This window comes from Myotis brandtii, unplaced genomic scaffold, assembly GCF_000412655.1.
Source record: "Myotis brandtii unplaced genomic scaffold, ASM41265v1 scaffold344, whole genome shotgun sequence".
In the NCBI taxonomy this organism is placed as follows: domain Eukaryota; kingdom Metazoa; phylum Chordata; class Mammalia; order Chiroptera; family Vespertilionidae; genus Myotis; species Myotis brandtii.
In genome coordinates this window covers 6,927,229-6,939,863 of record NW_005363247.1, presented here as the reverse complement: position 1 = coordinate 6,939,863, position 12,635 = coordinate 6,927,229, and the positions used below count along the sequence as shown (strand labels likewise).

General features: G+C 36.2%; 2 protein-coding genes across 6 annotated transcripts in view; one reads left to right on the top strand and one right to left on the bottom strand.

Moving 5' to 3' along the window:
• ARSK (arylsulfatase family, member K) overlaps nt 1-230 on the bottom strand; it is a 30,283-nt gene extending 30,053 nt beyond the window's left edge. The window contains exon 1 of the mRNA XM_014543935.1: nt 6-230. Coding sequence (XP_014399421.1) covers nt 6-69 — 64 coding nt within the window. The 5' untranslated portion in view covers nt 70-230. The remainder of the gene's footprint in view (nt 1-5) is intronic.
• Nucleotides 231-304: 74 nt separating this feature from the next.
• Nucleotides 305-12,635, top strand: part of TTC37 (tetratricopeptide repeat domain 37) — a 73,087-nt gene continuing 60,756 nt past the window's right edge. For 3 of the 5 annotated variants that reach the window (XM_005871516.2, XM_014543982.1, XM_014543983.1), the window contains exons 1-9: nt 313-374; nt 882-986; nt 4,863-4,933; nt 6,624-6,777; nt 8,180-8,270; nt 9,542-9,685; nt 10,657-10,748; nt 11,170-11,245; nt 11,789-11,929. In XM_005871516.2, the coding sequence (XP_005871578.1) occupies nt 8,181-8,270; nt 9,542-9,685; nt 10,657-10,748; nt 11,170-11,245; nt 11,789-11,929 (543 nt within the window). In that variant the 5' untranslated portion in view covers nt 313-374; nt 882-986; nt 4,863-4,933; nt 6,624-6,777; nt 8,180. Of the gene's footprint in view, nt 375-881; nt 987-4,862; nt 4,934-5,882; nt 5,998-6,623; nt 6,778-8,179; nt 8,271-9,541; nt 9,686-10,656; nt 10,749-11,169; nt 11,246-11,788; nt 11,930-12,635 lie in introns of all 5 variants that reach the window. The other 2 variants (XM_014543981.1, XM_005871515.2) reach the window with 2 other exon arrangements.

Sequence of the window (12,635 nt, the reverse complement as noted above, 5' to 3'; positions counted from 1 at the left end):
CCCGCTAGTCCCGGGAGCTGGTGCTGCCAGCGCCGAGGCTGCGACCACCGACACGCACAGCAGCAGCATCGCAGAGAGAAGTTGGGAGCCCAGCCCCCGGGCGCCGGGCCCGCTTCCTCCCGCCGGGCAGAGGTGGGCGGGGATCGCAGTTTGGTTTCCTCCCTGCGCTGCACCCGCAGAACTACAACTCCCATCGGGGTCAGAGTGAGCACATGCGCACAGGTGGACTTCTCCGCCCTGACTCCTGTTAAGACCTTTGAATCAAATACCGAGCAAACCAAGAGCGTGTCACTTCCAGTCACGTGAGCCATGCCTGGGGAAATGCGCATGCGCTCGGACTCCAGCCTAGTTTGTAGGAGGAGCAGCTGACCCAGGTGGGTTCGGGTCGCTGTCGCTTTGGCAGAAGTTGGGCTTGGTGGGCGATGGAAATGGTTGAAATGAAAACGTAGAGAGAGCAAGGGTCAGGGGCCGAGGGTGCTCGTTTTGCGCTGAACAAGCGTGGCTGAGTTGTCAGCGGGACCGTGAAGCGGGAGGTGATGAGGTGGCGGCGCGTCTGTCACTTAGGTTGGCTCGGTGGCTCTTTGGGGGGCCTCGGACTGGACCGCCGCAGGTGCGATCTGGTACCGTGGGGCCCTCGAGTCCATTCCCCCAGGGGAATTTGCAGTCGGCCTCATCGTACTCCTGCCTTCGCGGGTGCAGCCGAGATTTACAGTACTCGGGTGGGTGAGGAGCGGGGCCTGGGACGGGGAAAAGCTTCGGTGCGCCTCGCTTTCCGAGTGCAAAGGAGAGAAGCGAGCAGCTGTCTCGTGGCGAAGAGGTGTGGTTCTGTGTGACCGGAGCGATTCACTGACGTAGGTTCGGAACCCATTGTTTTGCTGCAGAAGAATCACAGGTCCTTCTTGACTGTTGAAGTCCTTTGGGAAAATCTGGAAGAAACGGATTTCTGTCCCAGAGCCAAGTCCCTGATTTCATTGTCATAGTTTCAGGTATATAATTTGTACTTCATGTTAATCGCATCAATTTTACAGGGAAAGGAGGAGTTGCAGTACTTAGTTAACGTAAAACCAACTCAATACTAACATCTGTTTTTGCACAAAATAACGGTAGTAAGGGACAGACCTTATTTAATACATAACACTTATTCCGTTCCGAGGATTATACTAAACATTTATTGAGCACTTACTGTGTGGCAAGTCCTTTTACAAGGAATATTGTCCACCATCCTCACTTTCACCATTTTGCAGATGGGAAAACAGGCTTGGCCAGGTGAAATGACTTGCCCAGGGTTACCCAGGGAGCCAGTCTCAGGACTTGCATCTGAGTAATCTGCACCCTAACTCGCTGCGGTACTCTGTCTCTAGTTAGTTACGCAATTTCATGACATTCTCCTGAGCTTACTACTTTTAGTGAAGCTGAATTATTAACCAAGCAGCATGACAAAGATCTGGTGAATGCAGATATATACACAATAGTCTCTGTCCACAAGGAACGCTAAGGAAAAAAATGTGAAGTAATATTAGTACAACATGGAAGGTGATACAGGTATGTTCTTTCATGAACGGGATGTGTTTAAAAATTTTTTCTGAGTTAATTTGGAATGTTGAACACATTTTAACATCGGAACAATGTTGGCTGACATTTAGATTAATCAAAAATGTACTTTACTAGTATGGCACATTACTGATTCTGTGAACTGTATTTACTCTCTGTGACCTTGTCTTCATAGGACGTGTATTCTGAATTCCCAGTCAGGATGACAGGAATACATCTTTTTCTTTCTTTTTTTAAAAAAATATGTTTTTAATTGACTTTAGAGAGAGAGGAAGGGAGAGGGATAGGGAGATAGAAACATTGATGACAGAGAAACATCAACCTGCTGTTTCCTGGGGATCGAGTCTGCAATCCGGGCATGCACCCTGACCGGGAATTGATCTGGCGACTTCTTGGTTCATGGGTCCGCGCTCAACCACTGAGCCACACCAGCCGGACGGAATACATCTTTTCCCCCCCATTTTCTTCCCTTGACAATGTCAATGGGGGCAAGGGTTGAATTGGACTGGAGTGAGATGAGTGTTTTCGGTCCCCAGACACATACGCTGGAAGACTCTAAGAGGCTTCTAGTCTAACTTCTCATCTGACATTCAGTTTGCCCTACATTGTTACTGCCAGTGGGTTGTCCAGTCTGTGCTTTTTCATCCCCAGTGATGGGAAACACTTCCTATGAGCAGCCATTCCACATTTGTACTGGTCTGATTTTTAAAAGTTCTTGTTTTGAGCTGAAGTCAGCCTTTCTCTACTTTTAACCATACATTCATCCATTTCTCTTCACTTTACATGAATAATCTCTCCTTTTAAACTACCCTTCTCACCTTTTCCCCCACCTGTTCCTCCCACCCCCAAAACCTTCCCCAGTTCCTTCAACTAGTTATTATATAATTTCAGGTTTCTTCATTATTTTAATCACTTTCTTCTGCACACAGAGCATTTTTGCTAATCATAACTTACTCTATCAGAAAAGGAACTTTTGAGATGTGAGTGTGCATCTCTGTGTGTGTACATGTATGCATATGTGTGTTTCAATGAGAGTAGGGGCTGCATTACATGTCTAAGTCACCAGTTAAAGTGGGGGAGGGTGGGAATGTCTGCCCTGGAACCATATAAGGCCCAGGAAATCATTTGGTCTTGCCCTGCCAAGGCATTAGGGGTGAGTTAATTAAATGTTTGACCAAATATAGCAGGCTAATTTTTTAAAAATATATTTTTATTGATTTCAGAGAGGAAGGGAGAGGGAGAGAGATAGAAGCATCAGTAATAAGAGAGAATCATAATCATCTGCCTCCTGCACACTCCCTACTGGGCACCAAGCCCACAACCCGGGCATGTGCCCTGACTGGGAATTGAACCATAACCCCCTGGTTCATAAGTCGTTGCTCAACCACCAAGCCTCACAGGCTGGGCATCAGGCTAATTTTTTAGTTGATAATTTTGTCTGGCTTGTGAATAATGTTATAATTATCCAAATAGCCCTTAACAGAGAAAAAGGTTCTCCACCACTGATTTAGAGGGAGAAGGAGAACAGATATTATATATGTTGTGTTCAGGCACTTATCAGGTAACTGATGTAATCCTTACTTTACCAGTGAAGAACTAGGCATAGAGTTATGAAATAAGATGCCCAGCGTCTAATGGCACTTGAACCCAGATCCATCTGGTTCCTAGGCCCCTTCTCAACCAGGTTATGACTTGCTTTGGTGGATGGATATGGCAGAATGAAGGGACTGAAAAATTGGGTATTTTGTAAGAACAGAGTTGAAGTGACTGAGTAATAAAATAGGTTGGATGAGAACAATAATCAAGTGTAGCTGGAAGAGGGCTTAAAGAAGTTAGTGATGTGAAGAGTCAAGTTTTAACATTTATTTATTTATTTATTTATTTATTTATTTATTTATTTTTAATATATTTTATTGATTTTTTTTACAGAGAGGAAGGGAGAGGGATAAAGAGTTGGAAACATCCATGAGAGAGAAACATCGATCAGTTGCCTCCTGCACACTCCCTACTGGGGATGTGCCTGCAACCAAGGTACATGCCCTTGACTGGAATCGAACCTGGGACCCTTCAGTCCGCAGGCCAACCCTCTATCCACTGAGCCAAACCGGTCAGGGCAGTTTTAACATTTATTTTACCTTCCCACCCCTTGTTTTAATGTTTACTTTCCTGAACATTGTTTGGATCACAAATTTTTGTTTTCTTTACAGTAGGATGCTTTTCTGTGGAACTAATTATTCAATTTAAGTATATTGATAGTATGTTTAGTCCAGAAACTCACTTTCTGTTTCTTGTTCATCCCCACCTGCTTCATCTAAATTTTGTTCATTTCCTAGTTTTCAAGTAGTTTTTTTTTTTTTTTTTTTTTTTTTTAAAAACAGCAACTCTGTTCAGCCCTAGCTGGTTTGGCTCAGTTGATAGAGTGTCGGCCTGTGGACTGAAGGGTCCTGGGTTTGATTCCAGTCAAGGGCATATGCCTGGTTGCGAGCTTGATTCCCAGTAGGGGGCGTGCAGGAGGCAGTCAATCAATGATTTTCTCTCATCATTGATGTTTCTCTCTCTCTCTCTCTCTCTCTCTCCCCCTTCCTCTCTGAAATTAATAAAAAAAATTTAAAAAATCTGTTCCATTTTTCAAAACCACTCTATTCTCTCCATGAAGCATTCTGGATTAATTTTGTTTGACAAAATTTATTCCAGGGATGCCATAAAAAATACTTAGAATTTATAGTTATGTAGAAATTGTGTCAATATTTTAGATGGCTATTTAGATGGATTTTTAATCTTAAAAAAAGTGATCTCTATTTTCATTAACTTATGAACTACAGTAATCTAATTGCATGATGTGGGCATCATTTAAAAATATTTAAAATCTTTATATGGCTTAGAACAAGGATCACTTTGGTGTAGTTGGAGGCTGCAAATTGGGTATAACTATAGTAAGTGCCCTTAATTGTCCTAGATTCAAAACAAAGTAGTGCAGAAATAGACAATTTTCTCTTTTGGCTCAGTTTTTATATTGAAGTTAGTGTATTTTGTGTTCCTGGAATATTTTTTCAGAACTCGATTGTTTATGGAAGTTCCTTTTATCTCCTGAGGCTACGGGAACATGGTTTAGACTAATTTTGAAAGTTGGAGGTTAAGATTAGTGTCTCTTTGGGAAAGAAAAAGGAGGAAAAATTGTACATAATTATTTCTTATGTTTTAAGTTATTTATGAAAATTGAGCTTGAATCTAATATATTTTAAAAAGTTTGGTAGGATTTGGGTGTGTCCTCCTTTTTATGTGCCTAACTGTTTCATATTTTACTAATTTAGATGGATAATGGTTAAGGAACAATCTGAAATCACTGCAGAAAGAAGATAGAGCTAGTGATAATAGGTAAAAGGTAAGTGCTTAGAATGCTCAATAATAGGTAATTGGAGTCTACTTTTACTAAACGATTGTTTTTACCAATTCCTTCTATAAGAAAAGTCATCACAAAATACATTTAGACTTTTATTACATTTAAAGGTATCAGTTTTGCTTTTCTGTAATTACTTTCATTGTCATTATTGTTACTATTATTTATAAATGTTATTTTTGCTTTGTATAATCTTTGTAGCTGCATAACTGAATATAGCTTAAGGTTCCATAGCTTTAAGTTGTGTGTATAGGATATATTATTCCATCTATCTATATTTATTAGTTTTGAGGTATATCATTGTCTGTTTGGCATGGTTGTCACTTTCTAACTTTTTGAAAGTGAAGTTGTTGCTACTTTTTATGCTTGGTATGTTGAGTTAAAACCTTTTCAGTTGGTAGTAGAAAACTTGTATTGAGTGAAAATGTGCAAAATGAATGCTCTTATTTTTAAAAAGTCAGTTGAAATTGAGGAGAAAAAAGTAGAAGGAGAAGTGTAAGGGGAAAGTGTGTGGGGCTGAGGAAGAAGATTAGACACTTGTAAGAGAGCTAGATTTTTCTTTAAAGTGTTGGAAATGCCCAGAATGGAGGTAAGTATCCCAAATAGAGGAGTATGGGATTACCTGGAATTCTTTTGGATAGTAGGTTTTTACTTTGTGACAGGAAACGGGTTTGATGGTACCTAGTAGATGGTTGGTGCTCAGTAAAGCTTTGTTTGGAAAATGAGTGAATGAGCCTCTCCCTTCTCCACCCCACTTCCCCAAAAGAGGAAGATGTTTTCAGGGCTAGAAAGTAGCAGATTTTTTTTGTGTCTTTAAAAACGTTACTTAAACCCTGAAACATACATATATGTGTATATTTATTTATTTATTTATTTATTATTTATATATTTATTTACTTACTTACTTACTTACTTACTTACTTACTTATTTTAGGTGAAGAGAGGGCCTCATTGCTAGCATATTATGCTAAATGCCAAATCAATGAAGAAGGAATAGGAAGAGAAGAAAGCAGGATTCCACTAAAGCAAGAATAATTTTATTTACATAAGTAATTGTAGCTACAGATGGAGACATATAGGGATATGGAAGGGTATTGAACGTTAGTATTGGTTACCAAGAGAAGGATGGAGTTTGTCTCTAGTGGTCTTGAAAAATAGCCTACTTAGAAGCATTTAACAGCTCTGTGTTTGCTGCTATATTTAAGTCTAAACTTGTCTGACTATGAAGGTCTTCTGTAATCTGGTGCTCTACTTTATCCACTCTCAAGTCCTGTCTTCTCCATCTGGTAGCTGTTAATTACTTCACACCATACTTTTCTTTGAATTCCTGTTGCACTTGCAGTCACTATTCCTAGTTTAGCATTTGATTCACTAATGACTCACATGCTTTAGGTCTTTCTCTTGGTTTAGAGAGGCCTTCTTTGCTATTTCTTTTATGTCATATGCTATGTTTACCTTGGGAGTGTTGGTGCTGGTTGGTTCTACCTTGTTCAGTGTTGGGTGATAGAAAAGATGATGATATTTGTCCTGGAAAAGTTGTATTCTTCTGCTTGTTTTTGCTTGGCCTTATCTTGAAACTGTTTTTGTCCTTTTTTAATTTGAAGTTTTTGTTATTGGATGTCTTTTTATTAGTTTAGATTAGATGTTATCATAATTGATGTTCTTTTCTTTTTAGTCTGTAGGTTTACCCACCAAAGATAACTTTGGCATGAAAAAACTTATTGTAAAATCAGCATTGAAATTTGTTGCCTGCTCCAATCAAGATTTGTAACTACGGGAAAAATCCTTCCAAAGTTTCCAGCTATAAATTTATACCAAGATAATTGCAAGTAAGAGGGCGGTTTCTAAAATAATAGCGTATGAAATATGTTGCTTTACTTACATAATTATTGTAATTAGGTGAAAAGTCACTTTTATGTCAATTAAGGGAATTTGGTTCTGGCTGTAGATAAATTGATTTTATGATACCTTAACTTTTATATTATTTTTAATGTAACATTCTTAAGTCAAAGGATTTTTAAAAATTCTATAACTTCTTTGATCTTGTGCTTCTACCTCAGCCTCTTTTGGATATAAAGGACTGTTGGTGTACCATGTTATCAAGCCATCTTCCTGATTCATTTTGCTGCCTTGAACATCTTCAGTCTATAATGACTTAACATTTATGCAGCTTTGTTTTACCTTCCTGATGATATTAGAGTTCAGTGGAGTTGGCAAAAAATACAAATGTTTCTTTTTTTCAACATCAAATTGTAATTAAATTTGCCCTGTTTACTGATAAATCATAATAAATTGTGAAATCTCAGATACGTTAGTTTACTTAAAATTAAGTACTGTATCTTAAATGAAAAAATTAAATGAAGAAATACTTTGTCTACCAATTGATATCTTTTTATGACTGAAGTTCATGTACTTGCATATTCATCACCTTCATTTAAGTGTAAACATTGCATTTACTTCTTTTCAAAGATTACTGTATTACAAAGAATACTATATTACTATAATCCTAAGTAACCCTTATTATGAAGAAAGTTAATATCCTGATTTATATATTAAAGAGACTTAGCTTAAAACAGAATGCTCTCTTAAACTCTTACATCAGAGTTACTGAAATTTGTGTTAGTGTTCATACTCTGACTTGGGCTTATTCTACTAATTCTTGCTTAGTGTAGAATTTAATTGAAATTGGTATGTGTTTTGGGTCCTGGTCCATAGGATCATCTGTGTTTTAGCCTACTATGTGGAGAGTGAGTATAATTCAAATGCAACTGAGCTTCAACAAATATTTATCAATATGTATACTTTGTCAGTCAAAAATCCCTGCCTATGTGAAAATTATGTTCTGAGGGGGTTGGGAAACAGATAATAAATAATATAATTGAGTAAAATGTATAGTGTATAAAATATAAGTATATAAGATGATGATAAATGCTTTGAAGAAAAATAAATGCATTGTTAGAGAGAAGGTTAAGGGAATATTGGGTGGTTGTGAGTGGGATAAGGCAGGGTTGACATTTTAAATAGGGTGGCCAGTGAAGGTTTCACTGAGGAAGTGATATTTGAGTGAAAATCTGAAGGGTGTGGGAATAAGCTGTGTGTATATGAAAGGGGGGAAGAGTGTTCCTGGTAGAAGGAATCACATGTGCCTTTTTCAGATGGTTAAGTTTGCTGGAGCTGTGATAGTTAGGCAGGTTATTATTGTACATTCAGTCAGGCTTTTTATTTTGACAGAATGTCTAGCAAGGAAGTGAAGACTGCTCTGAAAAGTGCTAGAGATGCAATCAGAAACAAAGAATACAAAGAAGCTTTGAAACATTGTAAGGTAACTGATATTTTGTTCTTCCACAATGAAAGTGTGTTACCTCTTTTTAAGCATTATCAATTCATGATATGTGAATCATTTACTGTTTATATATAACAAAGGTAGTAAGGTTATTTAGTAGAACGGTTAGAGTGGTTATGCTAGGATAAGCTGCTCTGTCGCACTTAATTTTGACTTTCTCTGTATTGGTAACTTATCAAAGCCAAGTTCTTAAAACCTGAATATCTCTTAAGTATCTTTTGATGTGTTTACTGTGGGACGCTACTGTATCTTACAGTTGTCATTCTTTAATAGTGTGTTGACATTTTAATTCTATTTGGTTTGTGGATTCTAAAGTGCCTTTGTATGCTGATGTGAATGTTCCAGCCCAGAGGAGAAATTGAATGTGCAGGAAAGATAGAGGGAGTGGTAGGAGTGAAGTCCTTAGGAAGGTGAGAGAGGATGGTGTCCTGAGCTTAAGAGGAGGTTCTTTGAAACTTCTTCCGTCTTAAAAGGAGGGAAAGTCGATGCAGACCCATACGCTGTCAAGATTGGAGATTTGGGGATGGGAAGATGAGGGTGATCTCCTCTGATGACTTCTATTTTCTTAATGAAATATAAGGTGAAAGTGGAAGAGGAGTTGATAGGAGGTTTGAGACAAAAGAGGTATAAAATAAATATTGTCAATAATATTGTGATCAATTTACACAGTGAGAGATGATTACTAGAATTAGTGGGGTGATTACATTGTAAGGCATAAAAATGTCAAATCACGATATTGTACACCTAAAACTAATGTAACCAATATAAGATTGTATACCAATGAATCTTAAATAAAAATAAATTTAGAAAAAAAGAGGTATCAAGTAGTTTTTATTCATAGTGGGAAAACAAACACATCATTTAATCCTAAACGTTATGGAAAACAAGTTTGTGAATTAACTAGCACTGTGGAATGGAGGCAGGCAGGATGGTTGGGTGTTAAGAACAGTCTTATTGTTCTTTTTATACCCAGTATTCTTAAGGGACAAGGGGATGCATTTGGTGGAGACATCAGTATTATTTGGGCAGCTTTAAAAAAATATACCTCATATTTATGACCCCTTAAAATTACTGATCCAGTCTAACTCCCTCTCTTGCTGAGGAAACTGAAGACCCGAGGTTGAGTGACATTTTAAAGATTGTCTAGTTAGTGGTAGATCCAGATTTTCTGACCTTCAGGTAGACTGTCTTTTTTTGTTTGTCCGTTACTTCCAAAATTTAATGACCTGCTCTTTTATTTTTTTAATCAGACAGTGTTAAAACAAGAGAAAAATAACTATAATGCCTGGGTATTTATCGGTGTTGCCGCAGCCGAGCTAGAACAACCTGATCAGGCCCAGGGTGCCTATAAGAAAGCAGCTGAACTAGAGCCAGACCAATTACTAGCTTGGCAGGTATGTAAAAATATTTTTCCTCATATTATAAGAAAGAGTTATTTTCTCATTTTTAAAATTACAGATAACAGCTTTATTTAAAAAAAAATAAACCTCCACTTAATTCCACATGAGAAAAAAATTGAAATTTATTGGTTTTTTTAAACCTGAAGATTACTTTTCAAAACAATGGTGCCAACGATGCTATTTTACCACTATTTACCACAATCCAATGAATTATTTCCAAATGATGTTTTTTAAAACTAAAATAACATAGAAAATTTGCAATTCTCTATCTTTGAGTACAGGTTAAATTCTTTTTTCTTATTTAATGGTCTTTATGGTCTTTTTTCTTATTTAATGGTCTCCAAATTTTTCATATTTAATCACTTTGTTTCATATCTTAATCACAGCTTAGAAACTGTGATGAAAAGAAAGTGGTAGGCTCTGGAGTACATGAACCTATTTGTCTCAGGTTTACATGAACAAGAGCATGAATGAGGGTATCTGATTACATGTTTATACAGGTGCTTGTTTTTATTATGTACTGATTGGTATAAGATATCTAATATTTATTGAAACAAAAATGACAATTTCTACAGACTACTTGGATTTTGTATTAGTTTTACCATATAAAAGTAGTGTTGTATGGTAATGTCTTAGAGGTTAAGATTGTATAATAACCATTAAAATATATTTTTTTGTTGTGAAACATTTCAAATATATTTTCAAAAGAAAAGACAATGGTATGAGTCCTTCTATGCCCATCATCTAGCTTCAATAAAAATCCTCTCAGCCAATTTTTTAAAATCTAAACTTTCACCTACTCCCTTCTATTCCAAATTATTTGTAGGCAAATCCCAGACATATTTCATTTATTAATTATAATTATCTTTATTATGAATAACCTTTATAGATTGTCACTTTAGCAAAATAAATGCGATAACATTAGATGTTTTTAGAAGAGTAATCTCTGCTACTTCCTCTTTTAGGGGTTAGCAAGCCTGTATGAGAAATGTAATCAGATAAATGCTAAGGATGACTTACCTGGTGTTTACCAAAAGCTCCTGGATCTTTATGAAAGGTAATCAATATGTGGGGAAAGGCCAGTTTCTTTAAAAGCATGAATTAGAAAAACTGATTAAAAATATATAGAAATACTCTAAACATGTACTGGGAATCAGGAAACATTTTTCTTTCAGACTGTTATAGCAGAATCTCTTGATTGTGATAAGAATAGAATAAAAATACTAATAGTAAGAGGGTTAACTAATTTGGGAATTTTCATGTTATTTTCAGTCAGTGTAATCGAAGATAATGTTTCTTAAATCTTTTCTTTTTATGAGAGTCTCATTTTATAAAATTTTACTGTAATATGAAAGCTGTAGTATGTACTGATTTAAAATAGTAACTGACAATATTATTGAGGTATTTAATTTTGGTGTTCTAAGCCTTCAATTGTTTTTATTAATTAGATTCAAAATCTTTTTTTTTTTTATTCTAAGTGTTGACAAACAGAAGTGGTGTGATGTCTGTAAGAAACTTGTGGATCTGAATTATCAAGAAAAGAAACACATAGAGGTTGGCTAATGATTTTCTGGGGTAGTATATTTCTTTTTAATAAAACCATTACCACTAGAAGAAAGCTTTCATTTAGCTTATGGGAAAATTTTAAAAATTGTTATGTAGTATGGTATTAAAAGAATTTAGGGGGATAATATAAATTACAGTGATTTGAAACTGTAAATTAGAATTCAAATTAAAGGTATTATAACTTCCAAACCTTTTTGAAACTGAAGGAATTAATAAAATAAGTAAAAGCATTATCTATAGAATACAGTGGCCTATTTGTTGTGTCTCTATAGCTGATACTATAAGTTACGATGATTGGGACATGTCATTATTCCTGTGTCTACTCTGGTAGCTCAGTAATATTTCTAATATGAGGACTATGTAAATTTACCCAATCAACTTATTTTTTATGGAGTTCATAATAGATGGAGTTCTGTGCTTTTGCTATTTTTATATATTAGCAGATAAAAATATTTTTATTTGTTGATTTTATTTTTCTATTGACATTTTTAGTATTTAAGATAAAATAACAATTTTAAATTTCCTCAATAGGTGGCTAGAACATGGCACAAATTGATAAAGATACGGCAAGAAGCAGGTGCAGACAACCAAGAGCTTCATCAGCTATGGAGGAAATTGACTCAGTTGCTGGCTGAGAGTACTGAGGATCAGAATAATGAGACGCAGCAATTGGTGTTGACCTGTTTATTCCCCTAAATTTAGAAAATGCAAGCATAATGATATATTTACTTATTTATGTTTTATTTATTTTTTTGTTAAGCCTCACCCAAGGATATTTTTTCCATTGATTTTTAGAGAGAGTGGAAGGGAGGGAAGGGAAAAGAGAGAGAGAGAGACATCAATGTGAGAAAGACACATCAATTGGTTGCCTCCTGCTGGGCCAGATATCAAACCTGTAACCCTGGTAGGTGCCCTTGACGGGAATAGAATACGTGACCCTTGGTTGCAGGGGCTGACACTCTAACCATTGAGCACACCATCCAGGTAAAGGGTAATAGATAAATGTAGATTATAGAAAAGTACTTTATGTCAGACTATATATTTTGTAAGTGTTTAATTTTAAATTTAGAGGCTCTTCCTGATAAAGTCAGAATTATTGGCCTACAGTCTCATATTAAGTCTGGACAGAGTGAAATTGGTATTCAGGGTATCAGAATTTTACTCTCTTATAGGAATCCAAACTAGATCAGTTATTTTTTCACTGTAAAAAAGAGACTATGAAATTGGCTTTCACAAAATTGCTATAATTTCTAAAAAGTTGTGCCTTAAAGGCATGTTATGAACTAAGAGTACTAAACCACTGAGATTTAACAATTCAAGCAGAGTATTTTATTTAGAGTATTTATAATTGCATTTTGAATACTAAATAATTGAAAAT